General features: G+C 37.1%; 1 protein-coding gene across 1 annotated transcript in view; it reads right to left on the bottom strand.

Annotated features, from left to right (window-relative positions):
* The window catches only part of ZNF536 (zinc finger protein 536), a 182,484-nt gene that overhangs the window by 108,337 nt on the left and 49,131 nt on the right, over nt 1-25,016 (bottom strand). Inside the window, exons 2-3 of the mRNA XM_035543433.1 lie at nt 23,194-23,346; nt 9,823-11,403 (exon numbers count right to left, since the gene is read on the bottom strand). Of these exons, the coding sequence (XP_035399326.1) occupies nt 9,823-11,403; nt 23,194-23,346 (1,734 nt within the window). The remainder of the gene's footprint in view (nt 1-9,822; nt 11,404-23,193; nt 23,347-25,016) is intronic.

Raw genomic sequence — 25,016 nt, 5'->3', positions numbered from 1 at the left:
GTTTGCCCTTCCTGCATCCCCTTAACATGCCTGGTTAGACATGGGAACTGGTCTGGACCAAATGCACTTCTGGGCTTAAAACAAAACAAAACCAAAAACACACACACACAAAATAATAATAATAATAATTTTAAAAAATAGCTTTATCTAAGATAGTAATGTTGGAAAGCAGGCAATAAAAAATTTAACTTACAAGTAGTGATTTGAAGTCACTGCCATTCAATTAAAACCCTTACAACAGGCAATTCCAGCCACCAGATCAATGAGTGTGAGTGCACGCCCCAGGACCTGCCAAGCTTCCAGGAGAACCAAGTATTGAGAATAATGCTGGTGCTGGAACGGAGGGGACAGTGTGACAGGTCCCCAGCCCTGAGAAGGACGCGGTCATGCAAGCAGAGGACAGGGGAGCCTGCAGAGCCATGGGGACCAGGGGCCAAGCACCCTGCCATCGCCCAGCCCCAGCACTGCATGGCTCTGCAGCACGGCTGGGGCAGGCATGCGGTTCACAGCCAAAAGGGGCAGCTCTGCCCAGCTGGCACCTGGAACAGCTCTGAGGTTAAAATTTGTGGATTTGGTTGAAAGACAGTATGGCCAAAATACTGAAAAGCTGCTGCAGGTGCAGAAAGCCCCTGGGCACCTGCCTTTTGGCTCAGGTAGGAGCTGATGCTGGAGGCAGGTTTCAGCACAGCTTTCACCATACTGGGCTGCTTGGGAAGTCAACTTTATGAGTGCTGCAAGGACATAGAAGGGTTATCCACATCCAACACATAGCTCGTGTGTGTGTTTATTTTCATCAGTAATTTTTTATAGCTTACTGTAGTTATACCAGAGAAGAAAGCATTTACACACTGAGGACTTATATAAATGTTCTTCATCTTTAAAGTGCTTTGCAAACATTAATTAATTCATTTATCCTCGCAGCACTCCTACCAGGGAGGTAAGTACTATTATTTCCCATTTCACAATGGAGAATCCAAAACGGAAAACTTATTTTTTTTCCATGGTCAGAGGGTGAATCACAGGAAGACCTGCACGAGCAGTGAGGACTGCCAGCTTCTGAACGTGGGCTGCTCTCCTCAAACCTTATTTAACAGACTTGTGTTCTGCCAGAGTTATGGCACATATTGGGATATGCCTTGGGTTTTTCCTCCAGTAAGAGATAATTAAGGAACAATTCCCTCTCTGATCCCCAGCATGGGATGCTATTTCCTACCCCAGTGCTGCTCCACCAGCTGAACAATGGCTGTTCTATGCAGGGAGCAGCGCTACAGAAACCCTGCGTCAGAGATCAGCTTAAAGAAACTCACTCGAGCTCCACACACAATGTGGCGGGTTCGGCAGGCTCTGGGTGTGAGTGCTGCACGTGGGAGCAGCTCCAAAACACTGGTTTATAAGTGGAAATGCTTTGGAAAGATGAATCCGCTGTTTAAGGTCACTCTCATCCAGAATTTGTATCTAAAAATTTCATGTATTAGGAAAATGGTTGTGATTTCCAATATTTGTTGTCAATCCTAAGAGTGTTCTTTCGACGTTTGTGCCGGAGGGATGCACAGTGCTCCTCTTTCACCTCTGTGGTGCTGCTGTAAATAAACCTCTTTCCTGTTTGCTCGTTGCCAGCAAACGTGTGGCTGTTTCAAATGGCAGTACAAGTTTCTGTTAGCCTGAAATGGTCAATTTCAAGGCATATCTAAAAAATGAAATGGTGACAGCAACCTTGTAGGGAAACGTTCACATCAGAGAACTTATATCAGCATTGGGAATGACAAACTGGAAAATAAATCCTAGCTTATAGTTGCCTGCAGCCTGAACTTTTTTGCATTTTAGTTTATGTTTCGACAATAATAAAAATGCACAGAAACCCAAACCTTTTAGGCAGCTCGGAGAAGATACATTCATTAACAAAGTAAACTGCCAAGCTAACCTGTGGCATATTGCAGAATGCATGACCACATCCTACTGGGGGAAGGCCGGTACCTAGACGTTGCTTTGGAACAACCAGAACAATTGTTTAGTGAGAAATAGTTTTTGCATATGACTCATCAACCCTTGAAAACAGGATTTCTTATATAATACAAGTGCTGACACAGCCTTCACTTGAGTGGTGTGACTGCAGCTGTATAATTACAACTTTAGATTTGATGTTATGGACCTTAGGTTACACCATTCAGACAAATGCTCCATTGTATTACAGAGATATTTTGTCCTTAGTCATATTGCCCACAGGACAATAAGGACTATATTCACAGCTCGCTGCATAGAAGTTTAGGCATATAACAGCCAGCGGTATTACACAAAATGAGATTATACCCTATGGGGGTTAAATGGATTCATAATTGCCACTTTTTCTTGTCTTTTTTTTTCTTTGCTCCTAGTTGATACTTTTTTGGAAGTGCTCTCCAAATAAAAGGAAGAACAATCTCACACTGAGTCTGGATAAATGTTACAGTTGTCTCACAAATGCTGTATTATTTCTAGCCCTTCCAAAATAATATAATTGTCCTACTGCTGAACTACAGATTTTTCTCAGTATGACACAGAACACTAAAATGTCAGGTCCTGACTCATGGTGTTTTGGTGGAATAAATAAAAAGTACCAATATGCTATTCAAAACTGACAGCATTAATGAAGATGTGACACTGGGAGCCCTAGTCATGTTTTCCTTTAGCTTCCATTGCGTACTAAGTGGTGCACCGAACAATTGGCCACCTCTTACAGGTTCCCTCCTGGAAACACTTACCAGAGGCCTGAGTGATACTACTGGGACTAATGCGACTGGATGCTTGGTTTCCTACACTTTCTTTATCTAGAGTGAACCGCACGTGAAGGTGAGGAGCGAGGCTAGTCTCATGACATTTACCACACATTCTTTCCATGAGGGATAAGAAGCAGAGTTAAGGACTACCAGAAGTACTGAAGACTGGAAGAGTGTAAGACAGGGCCAGTTGAACTGAGAAAGGTCGCTCACAGGACATATACTCACTGTATTTCTCCACTGGGATAGAGGCAGTATGTCTGTTACTCACTATGGCTATACTTCCAGCTGCAGGGCTGGCCCAGTAGCTCACCCTGGCCCAGCACCCAGGCACCAGTACTTACACACGTAATCCATCCAACTTTATGCATTTTTAACCCACTAGCCTCCACAAAAATGTCCACCAGATTTTACTAGCAACAGGGGGAACAGGTCCTGCATTCCCAAGGTATTTTCTGTGCTGGATGAAGCAAGTCTAATGTCTCCTTATGCACCTGTCTAACCATACATTACGTTGTTCTAGTCACAGACTGCTCATTAGAAGACTGCATTCTTAATAAATACCCTTTAAAAAGGCCAACAAGTTGCTTTGTAGAGTTTGCCTCTCAAAGCATGACGAAACTGTGGATTACGAGTGGTCTTTGGTCTACTGAAAGATAAAAGAGTTTCTCTGAGAGTTTTCTTGAATGAATTAACAAAATGACTCCAAACTGCACTAATGGTTAACAGCTTTTTTTTTTATTAGCAACACTGAGATAAGTTATTGAAGCATTTTAGTATTGTTTTACATTCCATTCAGAAGTGACCTAACTTGTAACTCCATATACATTTAAAGATATAGTTTGACACTTATTCAGAAAGCAACAATTATTAAAACTTACATACCTTCATTACCAGGAAACCTTAATATATTTTCTAATTACTTCCAACAATACTCTATTCCAAAGCACATGATAACCCACTAGAAGTTTACACATTTCACTTCAATCACAGGTTTTAAATTGTGGATGTCAGAGTGCTGTTCATTGAATTTTACTGTCTTTCTTGGTTAATATTGGAAAACTTGGCACAATATATTAAGCTAGAAATATTGCTTAAAGAATATGAAAAAAGGTAACTACAGTATTTTTTCCTGCTAAAGCATTACAAAATACAGGACCATTAAAAACTCAAATAGAAATGACAATAAATAACCTTAAAAATGTTAAGAGAATTTTCACTCATACTAAAGCCCATTCCCTAAGCTTGCCAAACACATAAATAACAGAACGTATTCAGGACCTCTATTTTTGTACTATTACAATGGTTTGTTATATATTGTGGATGTATTGTGTATACATATATCAATGCTTACACTTAAGGTATATATTTTTTTTTCTTTGCTGAAACAATTAATAAACCTCAGGTAATTACTTATCCCTGGTACTACAAGTATGTAGATACGTGGGAGAAACCCCCAGAAATCCCAAATATGCAATACTATGCATAACAAGATCATCTCAGCATAAAGATATTCTAAGTTCCTTAGATTACAAAGATGAATTTGGTTATTTATTTCTGAAAGCCTGTGAAATAAAATTATAATTGCTGTCAAATTAATTGTTTAAAATTGGCCTCATAATAGGTATTAATTGTACACTTAGTTTTGATTTACAAGGATATCTAAATTGTTCCTGTTTATGAGTAGTTATAGGAAATACTATACCTCAGACACAAGAATATATGTTCCTGAACTGAAACACAAACCAGAGCATTGTCTTACTTTGGAAAGATCTGGAAACATCTCTATGCCTCTGCCTAATCCTAAATTATAATTTAAATTTGACCTGGATACGACAAAAACAATAAGAATATATTGTTTGGGAGATGAAACTTAGAGCAAAATCATACAGCTCTAAGCTTACATCATTATTTTGTCTCTGCAAAGAAAAGAAAAGCCTTTCTGTGCTAGGGATTTGCCCTGGTGCGGCTGGCCACTGATGTCTGAAATCAAGGCACATACCAAGGCCTCCTTTTGCAAACACAATCCCCCTTTCAGATCTGGTGCTGGGAGGGACTGAATGCCTCCAGTTTCACTGGGAATAGAAGGTACTCAGCACTCAGCTGTATCAGATATTTTAGGGGTTAACTTCCAGAAACATGAACGGAATGGGAATGTTACACCACAGTATGAAAAATGGTAAGAAATAAGTTTTCAACAGTAAAGAAAATGGTGATACCAAACTTATCACCAGACTGATTTCTGATAGAACAAAATACAACGAAATTAAATTACATGAATATAGCAATGAAATTTAAAGTAAAATAAACATAGGACCTGATTCTACAATCCTTAGTCATGTAAGTAGTCCCACTCATCGGGAATGAGGGATGCAAGATTGGGTCCTTAGCTTCTGCTTAGGAAGTCAATGTTGATTCAGACAGTATCTTTTCTAGCCAAAAATATGCAGCAAAAGGAAAGTAACATAAACAAGGCTAAATGTCAACAGTGTTTGCAGGCTTACAGACACCATCCATTTGTTTGTACTGAAATGACTAGCGAACCATTTGGCAAATACAATGCTATTCACAGACCAGCCCTTTTATCCAGCAACACAAACTTCACTGGATCACTGGCATTCCCAGTTAATTAAAAAAAGGAAGCAAGCCATATGAGTTTGGTTTGATATTGCCATGCAAATGGCACTGCGACATCCAGAAGTGCGGCTGCAGCCCCGGCATGAGGCCGAGGCGCCGATCCCCTGGCGGCACTATGGCTCCTGCACCAGGAGCAGGCCCTGTGCTGAGACTAATGAAACCTCTGCACAGTCACCATGCTGGGTAAAGAAAGGTCTGCAGCAAAACTTTTATAGCGTTTCAATTTGCCTTGAAGGAGAAGAATATTCTGGCTGTTCCTTCAACGGCTGATTGGGGCAAAATATTGGGTTGCTTAACTGCATTAGGGGGTGCTTTAAATGGTTACGTGTACTGCAGTTTGCTGATTTTTTTGTTACCTCATAGCTGTCCTAGTGCTTGGATATTTTGGGCCTTTTGCTTCTGTTTAACATGGATTTTATAATTTAAAAGAGCTGCGATAGGGTGCAGTCACCACAAACAATTAAAAATCTTTTTCTGTGTTTTATGTGTTGGTGGTAGTTTTGAAGGGGTTACCATTATAATCTTTTTGGTTTTGACACCTGTGGCAAGAAGCAATTTACAATGACTAAATTCACTATTTAAACATTGGGGTAGAGCACTGTAATTATGTGACAATAAAGCTGTAATAATCTGCCACAATCGATCTTCCTCTTGCCCAGCCCTCTTGTCTGTGCTACAGTTCCACATTTGGAAGGTATTTCAGAAAGTCACAATGCTGAACGTTTTAATAATTCTGTGCAATGCTGAACACTTTCTGCTCAAAGGAAACGGAAAGTGCTCAGTGCTTTGCAGAAGAACTTCAAAGCTGCTACCATACATAAGAAGGGCCCCGCCCTATTTTCATACAGTGAAAGAAGTGATAATGGGGTGGAGCCTATGCAGGAGAAAACAGCACTAATTGCAGAGGAAAGCAAGCATGAATGGAAGCAAATTAGATTTATAGAGACAACATGGAACTAACACTTTTGGTCATCATTAAGAGTGGGTTCAGTAGCACTAACCCATTAAGCAACCAGCTAATGCCCAGGAGCATCTCTGGCCAGTACTTCTGTAGTCCACCAGCTGTTCTTTGAAAGCCTAGGTACATCTCAAGAAGAAAATGCAAGTAGGGATATTTTACCATCTTAGCCACAAAGCAGGAAGACTTAAAGAGAAGGAGAGATAGAAAAGAGTCTTGTCGTATATAGATGCTGTGCAAATTGTGTAAATTAGGGACTCAGAACAGGAGGTAGAACAGTACTGTGATTCAGGTACATGTATAATGGAAGACAAGCAGAGAAAGAGAAGAGCAGAAATGGAAAACGTCTTCTAAAATTTAAATATAAAATAGGTCTACAAATTCCAAGCATTACTTTTCAAGTGAGCAAGTGTCTGAAAGCAGACTGCACAGATGCTCAAGGCAGCTACCAGGCCATGGAGCCAGCACCCTGGGCTTCCTCTCTGCTCTGGGCTGCTGGCTGCCAAGCATCATGAGAGGTGTTCCCTGGCCTTAGACAAGTGCGTGGTAGCAAAAATGAACAAGATTGGTTCTTAGTCACTTAAGACTCTGGAACCAACTACAGGTAAGTTAGAAAAGGTCAGGAGTAACTAAAAATTCATCAATTATACTTTCTCCTTCCCTTTTGTTCTTTCCTATTCTGCTAGATATGTAAAGGAGAATTATTACAAAAAGAAAAAAAAACAGTGATTTTTCTCAGCAGCATTTTGACATGGAAACTTCTGTATTATAAAGTAATTATAGTTCTTTCTTTCCTAATTGTGCCTTTCATCCCTACAGCCTGAAGCATGATAGGAGCATAAATGAATTACATGTACATCGTCAGTCTCTCTCATTCTACATATGGGGAAACTGAGGACTGCTTCCCCTATGTGTGGTGACTTTCCAAAATAACAATATATATTGGTGGAACTGTCCTCTAGAAATCAAAGCCTCTTATACCAAGATTTGGGCTTAAAAACTGACCTAGTATCTTAAGGTAAAATCTGCCAGCTATAAATGATCCACGTGGATATCTGAAAATCCAAGTTTGTTTTAATGCAGCCAGAAGTTTAATAAAATTAGCGTGGCCAATCAAAGATGCAATCTCAGCTAACTGAAGCTGAGATATTTCAATTTTATTTCAACTATATTCTGACTGTGAAAAGAGCACCATGCCTTGCTGTGCAAGGAGTGTATCAAGTGTATCAGTAAAATGAAAATGAAAACTCCCAAAAAACACTACTTTCAAGAGGGTGGTGTCTAAATGAGTGAAATAAATAAGAACTGCTGACATGGGGATTGTTCATATTCATCTATTTTTGCTGTGAGATATCAAGAAAAATGAAATGATGTATTTAAATACTCAACCTTAATACTTATATTCCTCAAATACTCAATAGAATGTCAGTAAGAATTTTAAAAAGCTATTTTTGGAGGGGGGAGAAAGGAGGACTTGCACTGCATTTTCCATTTAAAAATGGCTTAAAAAGTAGAACAGACAAGCTTCTGTTGCTTTTTTTTTTCCTTCATACTTCAAGTCAAATGCATTATCACTGAGCAGCGCTTGTGAAAGGGATATGGTCTTTAAAATCACATAAACTCAAGCCATCATAAAATGTTTGTTGAATTGATTGGAAGATGAAACAAAAAACTAATGCAAGTAACATGACCTCATTTCAATAATAATGTTAGAGGGTTTTTTCATTGTTTTAAAAATCTCATGTCTGGGAAGATGGATAAAGATATTTTGTACATAGCAACTAATCTTAGTTTTCAAAGTTTTTTTTTGTTGTTTCTTTAGATTCTTTGCTACATTTTTCTGTAACTGATTGATTGTAATCCTCAAATATAGAGAAAAAAAATCCGAGTAGTAATTTACCAGCTGCTAACTGAAATTGAGTATCAACTATTTTCAAATATCAGAAATCTAACTATTGATTTTGAAGAACCTGGAAATATTTCCAACTCTCTTAACTGGTTCTTAGTAAACTGAGACACAGAAATTTACAAGTTCAGCCACGCAAATACTTGGGCTTGTGATTCAGTTTAAGTAGCGACAATACTGTGAAGGTAAAATGCTCTAAGAATATAAGCGAGATAAACTTTGTTGGGAGAAATTTTTCTTTTTTTCTCAGACCAACTAATGCACTAGAAAAAGCAGAAAGGGGCCTGAAGGAGCTGCTATGGCTGTAAGCACATATTCTTTCCTAATAAAGTTAAACAAAGCTCCCACTAACCTTAAGTTAACCAGGGTAACCACTCTTAAGTGTTTGCAGATTTAGGGTTTCATTTTAAGTTGTCAGGCTTTATAATTGTTGATCATATTTTCTTTTTTCTTTTCTTTTCTTTTCTTTTCTTTTCCTTTTTTTCTTAAACTTGAATACATTATTCAGTTCTGACAATGAGTTTGCTGATTAGTTTGAAGGTTAAGTGAGATGAACATTATTGAAGTTTTTCTGTCCTTTGCTGACTCTGTTTTTTAAAGTGATACTGTTTTTCAAAGGATTTACATTCTAAAATCTCTTTCAAGCAAGAACTATTCATACAAAATTGGAGATAAATTGAAAAACCCTCACTCACTTGTTCCAAATAGATTTAACTTTATTTTTCGTCAAATGTGATGTGTGATATGAGGAAGTAAATCTGCAGTTTTCTAAATCATACTAGTAAGGGCAACAAAGTGGGTTTGTTTGTTTGGCTTGTTGTTGTTTTAATTACATGAAGACATACTCTTAATTAGGCAAATCACAACTTGTACAACCTCTAGTTAGGATAGTGAAAATGGTCAAAGGCAACTACTGTTTGTGTGCCATTGAAACATATTAGAAAAATAAAATTAAAAAAAAAAAGGGGGAAAAAGGAAAAGAGCACCTCTTCACTACAGGTAGATGCATTCCATCTACTTGGCCTATGATTTAATTAATATTGTGGAAACGGAATGCACCCCAAATAAAAGAACAGAATGAGAGAGAGAGAGAGAGAGAGACGGAGAGAGAGAGGGGAGAGAGAGAGAGAGAGAGAGAGAGAGAGAAAGAGAGCGTGCGCACGCTCAAGGCTTGCCTGGCAAAGCATCCAGTGTTTTTCTTGGGTTTTTACTTATATCAAAATACTGAAAAGTTTGCAAGTTACCATGTGAATTTTTAAAAACTTTCTCCTCCTTTGAGTATGCTAAAGCAGTAAATATCCCCTTCAGATGCCACTAGCACAGATAGTCTATGTTGCTGCTACACTAGATTAAAAGCAAGTTCTTTCTAAAACTCTGTATAAGTATATGCATGCAGCACTGTTGATTTCAATGGAGTAGACCACATAGAAGACTAGAATTTGGCCCACAGGGTTTAACATTTAAAAAAATGTATTACTAACAAACATGACTAAGTATATTTAAAGAGCAGCTTCATGATTCTGCACAAGTGTTTTCTGAAATGGTCTAAAAGAAGGTCTAAAACTTACCACACAAGTCAGGTCTCTTGATACATCCACTAGTTGCTGTGCTACTTGCAAGTCCATTAAAGGCTGCTAAGCCATCAGAGCTGTAAGCTCTTAGGACTGACAACATGTTCATCTGCTTCTCCAGGACCTGTGGACCCTGAACTTGTTCGGCTTTCATCACTCCTTGTGCAGTTTCATGGGAGGATAGAAGATTCTGACTGTGCCACTGCTTTTCTGATGCTTGTGGCAGTGGTGATACGAGCCCTTGTGCTGGTTGTGAGGTGACCACATTTTGTATATTGTTGCCTCCTTCGCTGCTTTCCTTGTTTAGGGCAGACAACTGCTTATTCATAATATCTGGTTCTGTTTCAATGTCCTCATCTTCAATGTTTTCTTCCTTGGAAGATTCCATATCCTCAGATGAAGCTATGTCAGAAAGGTCATCAGTAGCACTTTTATTTACAGAGTCAGAGAGCAGAATATTTGGGTCATCTTCGGGTTGTGGTTTTATTTCAGATTCATTACTGGTGCAAGAATTTTGTGTTCCCGTGCCAATAACACCAGGATAAACACCAAACTGCTTATAGAAGTCTGTTGTAAAATTACAAAAAGTGGATTCCATGTGGCTGGGCCAGGCAGTACTCTTTTGCTCTCCCAGGGTCTCTTTATTTTGTCCTTGGGTCATTTTCTCAGAAGCTGAGTCCAGCTGGCTAAGCATGTTTGAAACTACTGCCTCTTTGCTGGAATGTACCGAAGAGGGGAGCAAGCTCACTTTATTAACTGAGGCTGAAGCTTCTCTAGATTGGTCTTTGCTGTTCCCTATGATGTTGTCTTTACGTTTAGCCTTGCCCAAGTGATTGGCCTGGAGGTGCAGAGCCATTAGTTCCATAGATGAAGTTGTAAAGGAGCAAAATAAGCAGCCATGCCAAGCAATATTGTCTTGCACGGTAACAGATGAACCTGGGAGGGAGGCTGCATCTGGCCTTACAGATAAGTCAAGAGGTTCATATTGCGACTTTTCTGTTTTTCGCTGTGAGGACTTGCTATTGATCTTTTCCTCACCTCCATCTGAACCCAGAGCTTTTGCTGAAAGTGGATCTGACAGAGCTTTATCCTTCATTTCTTTTTCTTTCTTCAAAGAACTTAGGACAAAGCTGTCCATGAAAGCTTGCAAAGACCCTTGAAAGTTCACACCATTCCCAACCATGTTCTGGTAAGCACGGCCAAGTTCAGAGAAGTGTGTTCCTTTGGAAGACATGTCTGAACCCTTCATATTGTCCGAAGATACTTCAGATGACATGCCAGCTGCTTGTCCTTGCTGATCTCCAGAAGACAGCATTCCTGACGTCCACTGCTGCGAGACCATGCCACTTCGGAAGTCGATAGCAGGAAGCCCCTTGAAGGCTCCTCTCAGTATATCTGGTCTAATAAACATGGAACTTTTACTTGATGTCTCTTCTTTGTGATCTTGACTTGCAGCCTGCCCAGAGAGTGGTCCTGCTCCATTCTGTCGCTCCCGATGGTGCCTTTCCAAATGGTACTTGAGGGATGCAGACTGAGTACCAGCATAATCACAATGTGGACACTTGTAAGGCTTCTCACCTATGTGTATGCATAAAAAGACAAATACAAGAGAAGAGAGTTAACTGCACTTTGGTGTATGGATGAGTGAAGAAAAAAATCAACATTAGCTGCTTGAAAACAAGAAGATCTTACAGATAATAATTCATTTTTTAAAAAGAAACGCCTTTAATTGAAGACTAATTTATAAGCTGAATATTTCTAAAATGGGTTTCCAGAATGTGGGGCTATTCAGGAATGACATGGTATCTACACACAATTAGCCATCTTTTTCTTAATCTAACATGTAGAAAACTGTTGTAGAATTAAAAGCTATGATTATGAAAATGAAGCATAACAATTTCAAGCACAGTAATCATTAAAAGTACAAGTTTTTAAAAAAAGAGAGACAAAGAATGTAACAAATGGATGGTTGCAATATTTTGTGTATACAATTGCTCTAAAATTTGTTTAAATTATACACATGGAAACCATTTTTAAACCTAAAAAATTTATGGCACTGTTACGCAAGACTGAAATGAATGATTTAAGTCTTGCTCTGCAGTAAATCATGGATATAATTAGCAAATGGCATACTGCACAAGTAATTTATCATTATTTGGAGGGCACCATTCCAGAAGGATTCAAAGATCTGCAGACCTACTGCATTGTTTCTAAATAAAGAAGTATAAATACAGATTCTATAAAATATTAATATCATTATACTACATTATGATTGCAGCATGTAAGAACATATAGTTAAAATAAAAAGTAGTCAATAAAATAAAAAAGAAATCAAGTAATAAAAAAGTACAAAATATACTTCTTTATTTGAAATTAGCATTATCTACTGGTTTTTGCAGTCTTTTAAGTTTGTACTAATTGCACTTCTAATGCTCAAGTAGTAAAATCTGTAATTTACCTATCATAAATGGTTTCCTAGGATTAGCTTGAATAGAGTTTTAAAACATATAAGATGATATTCACGAATTAAGTATGTATTTCAGTCCTGTACAAACTTTTATTGTTTGTCCTATACTTTAAAAGAGGTAGAAGATATTACATGCGTAATAAATATTCACACACAATCATAAACATATATCCAAAAAGAATGTATGTCTAACCAAACGTACATCTAAATTTTTGCAGAGCACCTGTTAGGAATACAGAGCTCATTTTAAAGGAAGAAGTATAGAAATACGCACAAAAAGAGACAGAAATGTGAAAAACCTGCAAGCTGTCAATACTGACAATTAGTGATTTCAGGGAGCACAACAACAAGAAGAAACTGTTTTCTCTACATAGCTTTTTCTCCTAAGTGGCCCAAAAGACAATGGCCAACCTCTTCCAAATGCTGTAATGGAAAAATTTGTTTCAAAAACTTCCTCCATAGGAAAACAAGAAAAACAAACAAGCAAACAAACAAAAAGCTGTATAACATTATGTACTTTACCAAACCATCTGGAAAGTCACCCCTTTTCAAATCACCTCAAAATCTGATTAAAACAAAATTGAAAGGCATTCAAACTTTCTGATTTGTTTAAGCTGCAGGCTCAGTTGAAAGTAGGCGAGACTTGAGAAGCTGCTTCTCTTGCTGATCACAGAAACTTACTAACGAGATGCAACACAAGTCCACTCAAACTGACCATGAAGGCTTACTGACTGGATACGTGGAACAGTAGCTGGATACGTGCTGTAACTCAGACAGGGCTGAAGTAAATTACAAGGAGTGGAAATCCTAAATCCATGTGTAATCCTAAAGCTAAATGATGAGATGTGAGAGCTTTACATCAACCACGTTAATTGACCTTTTTCGAGAAGGAAAGCATAGCATCTCAAACAATAGGTGTTCAGCAGAGGAAGAGGTAGGAATTAACAATGTTCATGCTTTAGGCCTGGGTCCACATAGTTTAAGGGAAGAAATCAGGTTTAAACATTTCAGTGCAACTTCTGAGTCTTTCACAATCACCTGATTAAGTTCTGGTGCTCTACCACCAAGAAGTACGTCTGCATTCAGTGGGAGTCATGCACAGGCAAACAGTTCCTATGGACCCTGAGATGCATCACCTCTGCTTGGGCTTCTCTGTCCTCAGGTGGAAGTCTGCACACACGTGCATGCGCGTACATACGCACACCCCCCAGCCCCATCGCAGGCATTTCAGGGTAGGGACAAGGGGACAGAAGACCTCGGCTGTCGATTTGTTTACATTTCTGCAGGGCTGTTTGGGAGTGTGTAAACCCTGACAGCTGTGCTGCCAGTCAGAATGTGGACAAATATTAACACTGTTTCTACAACATGCACATACTGCAGTATTTTTGAGCTGTTTTCCGTGATTTTTAAGTTTGTACCCCAGTTACTGTCAATTACACAACTGTCACTAAAAGCCTGTGACACAATGGAGATATTTCAAGTATTGTCTAAGTAATCAGACTGGTGAAAAACAGCAGACTTTATAAAGTTAAATGCTCTCACTTTTGAGTTTTCACTCCTCTTGAAAAGTCCTTCCACATCCCCTATGCCTTTACAAAAATCTTTAACACAACTGTATTGATCACTTCCTTTTATTCTAATGATAGTTCAGTGTGTGTTTGCATGGCACATTAAGTGACACTATCAATAAGTGTGTCCCAGTATTGCAAGCACTATGTCAACTGCTGAATAACACACTTTGGCAGGGTGAAAGAGAATTTTGTAATATAAGCTGCTCTAATGTTGCTAAAATCATGCAGGAGGTGTTCAAAGGAATAAGTATTTAAAAACAGGTATAAGTGAATTAAAATATGCTAACTGGTAATATTTTGCACTAGTGAAGTACCTTCAGTCTAAAGTACTGGGCACAGCAACATACTCTTATTTTGAACTGCAGTGCCCTGAAGTCATTGCATTTTCCTTTCAAAGGCCTCTCCGCTGAGTGAGCTTCCTTTTAGCAGAAGAGATCTGGACACAGCTCTCCACAAATGCCATACGCACTGGACTGAAATAAGACACTGACTGAGATGGTTTGATAAAAAGTTCAAATCTCTCCTCACCTTGGTACACTGCCTCTGTGGTGCTCTCACCTCTTGCATGGCTAGAAACAAGATCTAACATGGAAGGTCTGCAATTGGACTCGACATGTAGCAACACACTGTGCCACCTTTACGCTACAGCACTGGCCAAATAACATCGTTCAAAGGGAGTATTCAACCTTTTTTTTTTCCTTTTTTTTTTTTTTCTCTCTTTTAGATCAAAATGTTGGCAGTGATTAGTGTACTTCAAAGCAATCTTAACTGTTGCTATTTCAAGGGCAGGCACTGGGAGAAGGGAGTAGGATTGAGCAAATCATCTTTGAATCTTTGAAATTTACTGTTTCACTATTTCGTAAATTCAATAATTGGCAAGAATACTCAGATGCTATTTCATCCATTCAGATTAACAACCAATAAGGCCTGTGTAAGTCTATACAAATGACAAAACAGAGCTATAAGCTTCTATGGGAAAAAAGCGCAGCCTAACTTGAAACAAACAAACCAAAACTCCAATCCAGTTTCAGTGGAAAACCCAAAGGACCCCTGATTTTCAGGACACTAGCAACAATTGTAATTGTGTATGTTCAAAGAATACTAAAGGAGTAAGAGAGCAAGGGCACACTTCCTGCCAGAAGATAACAATAACCTGTTTTTATCTCACACTTGGAAGAAAGGTTTCAGAGAATTCATCCTAGTGTAATGATTACCCGGGTTATATTGCCAAGAGCAGCATCTGGATGAGTTATTTAACACTTAATATCAGTTCACAGAAATTAAGGTTGCCGTGTAGGAGTGAGGGAACATGATTTTTTCAAAATAATTGTCTGCATTTCATATCTTAGAGTCATTTTTCATTGTTCACAAAGACAATGACTATCCTAATCTTGCTAATTCTCCAGCCCTGTTTGCACCACTGCAAACCCTTTCAGAGTGGAGTAGAAAGAGTGAATATCCCAATATGTACAATAAAAAAGCATCTTGTAGAGAGCAACTTATCTAGGCAACATAATCACAGTTCTGATCTATCTACCACTTTGATTTTACAAGACACAAGACATCTCACAAAAACTATTTTATATCAGGATACAATAAAACAATAAAATTCAATGTTGCTCGTAAAATCTGAACAAAAACTTGGTAGATAACTGGAAACAGACATGTTGCCCAGTAGAAACAGGTCTATTTGTATAGTAGGTTGCATAAACAGTGAGGATGTATAACCTATTCAAACTTGTACCAGTCCTGCTCAAAATGCAACCTGATCATACTAGTCATAGGAATTATCTGTGCTGGGAGACCACAACCAGATTACAAATAAATTTACAGAGTTTAAGGCCAGAAGGGACAATTATGATCATCTAGTCTGATCTGCTGTTCAAGACAGGCCAAAGATGCTCACATGATAAGTCCTGCATCAAAGTCAGAACTACAATTTGACACAAAACATACTTGTCTTAGTTTAAATATATTCCGTTTCAACCACAGCAATGAAGAAGAATCCAACATGTCCTTATGTAAACTGTTTGACATGTTAATTATTTTCACTATTCAAAATGTGTGCCTCATTTCTAGTTTGAATTTGTCCTAAGTCTGTTTCCTGTACTGAACCTCACAACATTTTTTCCATACTACACTAACCAGATTTTTTAATCAACAATCCATTCCCTGAGGAAGGGACTTGCACTCACCTCTCCACCTTCTCTTGCTCTGGGGTGGAACACCCTTCCCAATTTTTTCTATGTCCTTTTAAATTATGGGTACCCGCTGAAGATTTAATGAAATTTCAACTTGGTATTATTCTCATAGAAAGACTGTTCACATCCATAGCTATAGCAATCAGCTAACAGCTCCCATTCTGTTGCTTCTCTGCCATAATACTAGGCCCAGTTCATCAACACCTCTAGTATTTGTTCCTTTACAGTTTGCTGATTTAAAATTCATTGTTGTAAAGAGCCCACTTGACTATGCAACTAATCAATCCCTCCCCGTGATTTTTAGCATTTTACCATTTTTGTGCCATTGGTAAGTTTTATCAACAGTGATTTGATACTCTTCCAAATAATGATGAAATACCAAATAGACGGAGCTGAAAGCACTGCTGTGGGACTGCCAGGTTATGTACCACTTTGTCTGTGTATACTGTTGGTTTGGGGGCAAATGTCACATAGAACAAGTTATTTTCACAAGCCTTGAGAGAAACTTAAGAAACTTGATAAAACTTACTTTCATAAAATAAAATTGACTGGCATTAACTGTGTTACCAGTTCTTAATTATTTACCAAATTAATTCTGTAATTTTACATAAAACTTACATCAATGGGTAGTCCATTTATAATTTCAAGGTCTTACTGTTCTTTGGGTTTGGAAAAACTAGAATAGCTCTAGAATAGTTGAAGCTTTTTTTTTTTTTTTTAATGAATTTTAATGATTTGGAGAGCTCTTCAGCCAGGGTTTTTAAGACTTTATCTGCCAGTTATCCAGTCTAATTCATTCTAAAAAATATTAAAATGTAGTGGGCTACAGTATAATAGCCTCACTACTTAATGGCAGAACTGCATCACTGGAAAATACTTATAAAAGCCCATCATGCTTATTTCTGAGAACAGAGCAGAAGAGTATTTAGTCTTCCCTACCATAATAATTTTTTACCCATTTTGGCCATTCTTAGCAAGATACCAAGTGTTAAACCTGCAAGATCTACAGAAGTTACCTTGTACTCTGTAACCGTAATATCCACGTACATATCTTTACTGTTTCTTTTAGTTCCCCTTACCAAAATCTCTATACTTCTTAATTGTTGATTTATATTTACCGCTGTGAGCTTATTTGTTCATTTTTTATATTTAACATGCAGCTTTTTAAAAATCTGTAATGCACCCTACACACCCGTTCCCCACTGAAAGCCCTCCAACCTTTATTAAAAAACAGATTTCTCATGGAGTTTGCCTGTGGGCTGTGACTCTCTACTCCTCAGCACAGGGAGGTCCATGCATCAATGCAAGAACCCCATACCTAATGCTCCAGCAGGCAGTAGCAGGGTTTTGACGGATACTCAGGGACAATGTGTGTCTCAGTTGGATACTATACATTTCTAAACATGCTTTGGTTTTCTTTCATGCAAAGCAAATGAAATCAAACATCTTATAATTCCAGAGAATACTGCTTAATGAAAATATTGAAAACATTTTATGGCATTTTTTATTTTACCATTGAAACAGTTATTGATAACCTATTTTATCCATTGTGCAGTAGATATTTTAGAAATGAATTGCTGTATGGTTTAATTAGTTCATTATTATGCCTATTCTTACATGGTAATTTCTTTTATCATTCTAATCATTCACTTCACACTTTTTAAACCAAATGGAATATCAAAAGTTCTGTAGGATTATTTTTGGATCCTGCACATGTTTCACCATACAATTAATCTGTTTGTCAGAAATACTAGTTAACTTCTTCTCTTTACTACTTTCCTTTACTAGCTATTTTTCTCTATTATATATGATTAAACTACCTCTACCCTTTAAGAGGACAGACTTGTGATGCTTTTCACTCAGTTTATTAAAGATTTTTAAATTGTGCACTAGGTATTACGATAAAATATTTTAATTTTTATAAAGTTTTATAATTGAATATTCTCATTTATTTATATCTCATCTACAATATTTATTTAGTCTTTTTACATGTCTTTACTTAGTTAAAATGCAGAGAGATAAATACAGTTGTTCCTTTGCAGGGAAGATTCAGTACATTAATATAAACTGCACACTAATTCCCCCAAAGCATATATATATATATATATATATATATATGTTGTAAACCTGAAGACTTTTTACACAGCTGCTTATTGCTAAACAGTGTCTTGTCCAGAAGGGGACAATCTGTGTCTCTAATTGCTGTCACTGAAGCTGAGATTCATTATGTGACTTTCCCATTAAAATGTGAGCATTAATTTGTATAATGAAATATCACCCACTGCAGTGTTCATTAGCCATGCCCTACTGTATACTGCACATTGTTAGCTACCTAGAAACTGTAGTTAATTTCACTAATGGATATTTCCCTACTTAGTGTTTGGTAGGAAATTTATACTGTAACATTACCTCTTAAACTTTTAAGGAAATTTAAATTCAATCAATTATTTTCAACAAAAGTTTGGGACGTCATTAAGACAGGAGAAAAGGCATACTGTACAATGTTAAGGATGGGAAATCTGGAGAAATCTACAGAAATGAAAAGTCCTTTTAGTTCTTCTTAGAAATGTAAGAATAAAGGATGTTCAATACCAAAATTGTCTCCTCTTGGAGCACACATACCCATTTTCCTTAATTATTCATGTTGCTCATCCCACTACAAGAGCCTTCAGAGAATGGCAACAGGCAGTCTTTTTTTAGGAAGAAAATGTGAATTGAATTCATTTAAAACAGCACCATTTTTACTGTATTTCATCAGTTCATCTAAGCAAGTTTTAAAATTGGCTAGTCACATTTCCAAGGGAAACTGCAGTTAACACTGTAAATATAATACACGTAATACTTGTAAGATGTATATCAGCCATATCATAACATACCTTCAGCTAATGGACACAACCTTGCTAAACTGCTTCTTTCTACCCCTATCTGTCTTAGGTTTCTTCAGTTTAGCACAATCCAAACCTTTTTCAGGGCTATACTTTGCTCATGCACGTTATTCTGTTTTCATCACACAAGGGATTTAACTGTGCCAGTGATACAGGAAATATAGCTGAGGACACAAACCCAAACTGGTCCACATCTGCAGCAGTTTCTGAATGCTAATGCGAAGTGCAAGAGGTGCTAGAGCCCCTACGTAGTATGTTGCTTGCCAAAAGCAGAACATAGGAAATTTTAATTTTTTACATTTAACTGTTTCTATGCTGTCCAAAGTCCCAGGCATGTAACATAAAAACAACACATCTAAGTGGTTTTGGTGGGAATTGAGAATGCTCAAGAACATATAGAAGACACTCAGCTCCTTGAACGATGGAACCCTAAATTGCTGCCTGCAGAGGGGAAAAATGCAAAGTCCGGATGTGGCATATTATTGGTCTGAGATATTTTACATAAGAAAGTTTTCCTTCTCTTAGTCTGAGCACCTCTGAGCTGTCTGTGTTATAACCTTCACAGCTGTATTACCATTATTTTATAACCAGGAAGATGAGTCACAAAGTGGCTAGTCCACCCATTTTACTGTGAGTTACAACCTGAATCCAGTTTGTTCTTTTCCTAGACAGATATCCTAACCACTGGACCCTCATTCCTTCTCAAACGCCATCACTGACACTGTTCTGGAATTCTTAAAAGAAGAATGACACTATTCTCTGGCTGGTTGGAAACAGAATACAAAAGATATTCAGTACTGGAGAATTGTATAAGTATGGGGTCATAACAAACAACTAAAATCACCAAAGCATTCAATTGTCTTTCCTAATACATTCTATTTCATTAATGTGATATACTTTGAATTTTTGCATTCTCTTTTTTTTTTTTTTTCCATAAAATATTTTTGGGATACTCTTATTCTTCTTGCTAGCTTCTGGAAAAAAAAAAAAAAGAAAAAAAAAAGAAAAAAAAAGCAGATCTATTTATCAATTTATTTTTCTTCATGCTTTGCAAAAGTCCGTATTCACTATAATTTTAGACACAAGGTCAAATTTTTACTTTGAGCAGTATAGCTTCCGCACTTTAACAAAATCTCTTCCCAATTTCTCATGGGGCAAATACACACTTTCCCTGTTTCTGTCTCTTTTCACACTGAGTTTTTGTGAGTTGAAGTAGGTAGTTTTGAAGAAGCAGGACCACACAGCCCATCTCTATCCCCTAGTCAATATAAACAAGTAATTTAGGAGGGTTATGGGGAATTCTTTCTTTCCTTTCTAAGCCATGAGGCTCTGGAAGATTTTGCCCTGAGAGTTCTTCCTCTCTTCTGTCATGGCTGTGCTAAGAAACTAGCCCTTCAACTGTTTTGAGAGCAAGAAAGAGGATAAACTCTGATTTTACATAATTATGCCCTTTTCTTCTTTTTGTACGGCAACAAGCAGACATCATATCTTATTCTCATCCCCTTAAAGCTGTTCATGGCTGAATATCAGTGCATTAGAAAATAAGAAGAAACCTCTACAATTGTGTGTTGGCACTCAAATGAGTTTTTGGTGTGTTTTTTGTTGTTGCTGCTTTGTTTTGAAAAGCTTATGTGATAGCAAACTACACAGACATTGAGCCCCTGTGTTGAGAAGGTTGCAACCATAAATATCCAAAGGAAAAAAATAAGCAACCCAAGTCACTAGCTAATTCTTTTATAACAGAGCATAGCTTCCTCCTCTTGTGAGGGATTAAACAGCTTCTCTAGCTTTTTTGGGCCAATTGCCACAGAAGCACCTCCTGGCTGGATCAGACTTTGGGTCTTGTGTTGGCATGCGTACCAAACCAACCTACTCATGTGCCTCCAAACACACAGATGTTCGAAGGAACCTGACTTCTGCTGAACTGCTTGAGCTCATCTCTAAAAAACAGGTGCTGTGAGAACAAGAACAGTAATTGAGTTAATGTAGTGGAGAAACACAGTAAAGTGTTTTTTATCAGTCAGTTATATGATCCAGGCATATAATAAAGACAGAGTGTGACATAAAAAGCAGGAAACTGTCCCTGTTAAGTATGAGCTAACCAATATTTGTTTGATAACTGGTATCTATTACATCATTTCCATTTACTGCAGAGCAACTTAATTTTTATTTAATAACTCTAGTAATTTGCCAATTTACATTTTTATAATATTTATTACGATTATTTCCAATATGTAAAACACTGCTCCATTTAAACATACTCTTGTGATTATTTACAAATACTTTGTTCTCAACCTAATGGAAATTGATTTTTATCTATTTTAAAATTATAATGCCTTTTAAAAGTATTGCAAATGTTGTTTCAATAGTCTATATAATGTTTTCTTTTTTTGTGTGTGTGTTATTTCATACATGCTTTAGTTGTTCTTGTTTTAATTTTGTTTAGTAACTTTTAATATGCAATTTTTATGGAATATTTCAATTTCAATTAATTTACTTTCCATTAGTTCTAAGCCACAAATACCAAATGCATAATCATTGTCATCTTTATAACAACAAAAAAATGACCACTATATAATAAAGCAAAAGGAGAGATGGGTATACTCAGGTTATTTTAAAGAATTTTCCTTTGCTTCTCCATTAGCAAAATGTCAAATTGTTTAAGCCTCATAGTTACAGGATTATTTCCCAATAAAATAACTACCATGGTTTGTTTTTACTACATTAGAGAGCAAACACATAGGGTTTGAAGTTTCATTTTTCCTACATCCTTTATGTTTCATTCTTCCTACATTCACTAGTCCAAGATATGGAAAAGAATATTCCTGCCCTAAGAAGCTTGCAATCTAGACAGACAGACTACTTTGCGGGCCAGATTTTAAAATTCAGATCAAACCATTGTTGTTAATTCCTATTCCACAGTCCAAAGAAATAAAGAAAAAAAAATACAATGAAGAAACTTTCCCATCTCATCACCGAATTTTTTTCTTTAAACAAATTTCAGCCTTCATTTTCAAGTTTTCAAAATCAGGCCTTACATTCACAAACCCAATATTAAGCATTACACCTGTGCAAGCACATAGGAGAAGTGTGATTGCCAATTTCGGGAAGGGAGGCAAATACTGCTTATCTGCTACCTCAGTGAAATAAAAAATTCTGGTGACATTTTTCACGCAAGAAGTATAACTGAAAAGTATTTCTTCATGCAATTTGTTTTATCTATCAATTAGAAAAATAGCAGTAACATTCTGAAATTCGTTTAAAGTATCTTAAAAAGAAAATGAATGACTCCACAACTGCACTGCCCACTGCACCTGTTTACAAAACCAAGTGTCCTAAATCTCCAGCTTTGCACGCTCTCCCAGAGCACACCACAATACCTAAGACTTGAAAGAAAACAATATCAGGTTGACCACAGACAGAATCTCAAGTGACATCAGCAGGACCTGAGGATGCCAACATTGTATGTCAGCTCCTAACTATGGAGATAGTAAGCCTTCCTAAATATATACTGTGTCTCTGTGTGAACTCTACTGCGCACATATACACTTTAAAGCAAACATGGTATTATAATTTAATTGGAGTGGTTACATTTTTTTAGTATCTAGAGCAGTGACATACAAAAATAAAGAAAGAATCTAGACCAGTAGTAAGTCTCTGTAGAATAGAAAGTCTGGTTTTCTTATTAAAATAAAATGTGGCAAGTTTTCTTCCCATGCTTAAAACATGGTAAGTATTTCTATGTCCAAGTAGTAAGTTGGGTTAGTTCTAGCACAAAAAAAAAAAAAAAAAGCAGATCCATGAAGCTGATGTATTCATATGAACAGTGAGAGGTTAAAAATGAGCACGTTAAATTGTACAAAAATAGTAACTCTGAGCAAAACATACAGAATCCCTAAGTAGATGCTAAGGAAGGCCTTTGAAGCAGTTAATATAACTAAGTCTGAAACCAATAGGCTTATGCCTATTGAAGGACAAGGGTAATTGAAGGAAACAGTGATGAAGCAGGGAAGGAGACAGAAATAACCTCAACTGGGAAAAGATGATTCCATTAAAGTGGTCTTTATCCAACAACACATTCCTTGTGCTTTTATTTAAGACTGTCATATATCTTTCTCAAAAGACTTTCCAACTAATGAGTCCAAATCTACACTGGGAATTAAGGCTTCTAGCCACATATTATGTTAACCCACATACACACATCGCTTCTGTCGACAGTGCTCCGCTCCTCTTGTTCCTCTCACCTGTATGTATTCTCAAGTGGACCTTTAAGTGATGTGATGTTCTGAAAGTTTTTCCACAATATGGGCAGTCTTTCATGGCAGTACCAAGGCTCCTGTCTCTCAGTAAAGCTGGCTGTTGGACTCCTACAGATCTCCCAGCTTCTTCTCCAATGTCTGCAACACAGAAATGTTCTCACATCACTTCAGCACATGTCAGAAGTTGTTCTCACTAAAACTGCTAACAAAACACAAAGTTAAACATGTCAATACTACACCTGTCTATTTCATTCTTTAAATCTGACAGAATGCTGACAATTCATGTATTTTCTTGTTATTCTCTTAAATTATTTCATCTTTCCTATCATCATTTTAAGCAGCATATGGTACCTTTATATTGAACCAAATTATACAAGAAAAGAAACAGCTGTGTCAGCAGCTGGTTTGATTTCTTCTTTTGCTTAGTTCCTATTAATTTTTCCCCAAAAGTTTTAAATTGTTGTTTTGTTGAATCTATTTAGTTTATAAGTATTGTAAAAATGTGCATGTTTTTAGAGGGAAAAAGGTTGCATCAGCATGTAAAAACCTCCCATAAAAATGGAATCGCAGTGATGAGTCCAACAGAAGTGGCAATGCCTATACACAAAGCTAACCAACTTTCTTCTGCAACACTTCAACATTAGAGTAATGACGCCTGACCTAGTGAGTGACCTAATATCATGGGAAAGCCAATGGAAAAATTGGTCAGATGAGGGGGGATTCCTATGCCCTCTCACTCACAGCTACTGAGTTTTCTCCTTCGATCTTCATGGCTGCAGTTACTCTTCGCTTTGTAATACAATGGGTGAGACTCCAGGACATCTTTTCTCTCTCCTGATATAAAGAAACAGTCATTCTCAGCCACCCTGAAGAAGCTGCTATTATTCAAGCAGACTATGGACAAAATAACTTGCAAAAGACTGATATAAATATTACAAAACATTGAGCATTTTTAAAAAGTCATTACTTGAACCACAAAAGACTCAGCTTTCACCTTGTACGTACAGGGTCATGTAACATCACATACAGGTATCAATTCACATTATCACCAAAGAGTATCATGGCACATGTTGAAATTCTGAAATAGATTTACGATACTGGCACACCACAGAGATACAATACACATGGACACATTACCATACCTGTGTGCAAAAGCTGAATTATGAGGTCTGTACTGAGGTGGGGAGTAGGTAGTTAAAATCTGCATGCAAAGTCTCAACTATTTCAACCATAAACTACTGACTGAAAATGCTCTGTCTCTACCCATTTGATATGTAATTAAAGCTGTCAGGAAACAGTGCAGTTTACTCAGTGTTGTCTTTTAAATGGAAGTGATGGAACATAAGAAAAACTTAAACATTTGGCTCTAATAAAAACTGCTCACAGAAGAGCAGAGACCCAAACACCACATTGCTGGAAAAGGTAAAACTAACAAGAATTTCATTATTTATTATAAAATGGTCACTCTAAACAATTTCACTTAAAGCTGAAAGAAGGGGGTGACCAAAAAAAAAAAAAGAAAAGAAAGTATAAATGCTTGTCTTAATCACGTATGTCATCAAGCTATTGTTAATAATCAACAGGCAAAATCTGATTCTTGAAAATGACATTCTTGTTTAATACTTTCTGATTGCTCTTAGACTGCAGAGTTATAGCACACTATTTCAGTTACAAGGCTAGTAACTGTCATTTTGAATTATTCACATGTATGTAAAGAAACATAATGCAGAGTTTATTTTGTCTTTCAGAATCCAGAAAAGCGTACATAGGTGCTAGTCTATAATTCCAACTTTCCTAAAGAGTTTAGA

The sequence above is a fragment of the Cygnus atratus genome, chromosome 12, assembly GCF_013377495.2.
Source record: "Cygnus atratus isolate AKBS03 ecotype Queensland, Australia chromosome 12, CAtr_DNAZoo_HiC_assembly, whole genome shotgun sequence".
Classification (NCBI taxonomy): Eukaryota; Metazoa; Chordata; class Aves; order Anseriformes; family Anatidae; genus Cygnus; species Cygnus atratus.
This window is presented reverse-complemented; position numbering and strand designations above follow the sequence as displayed.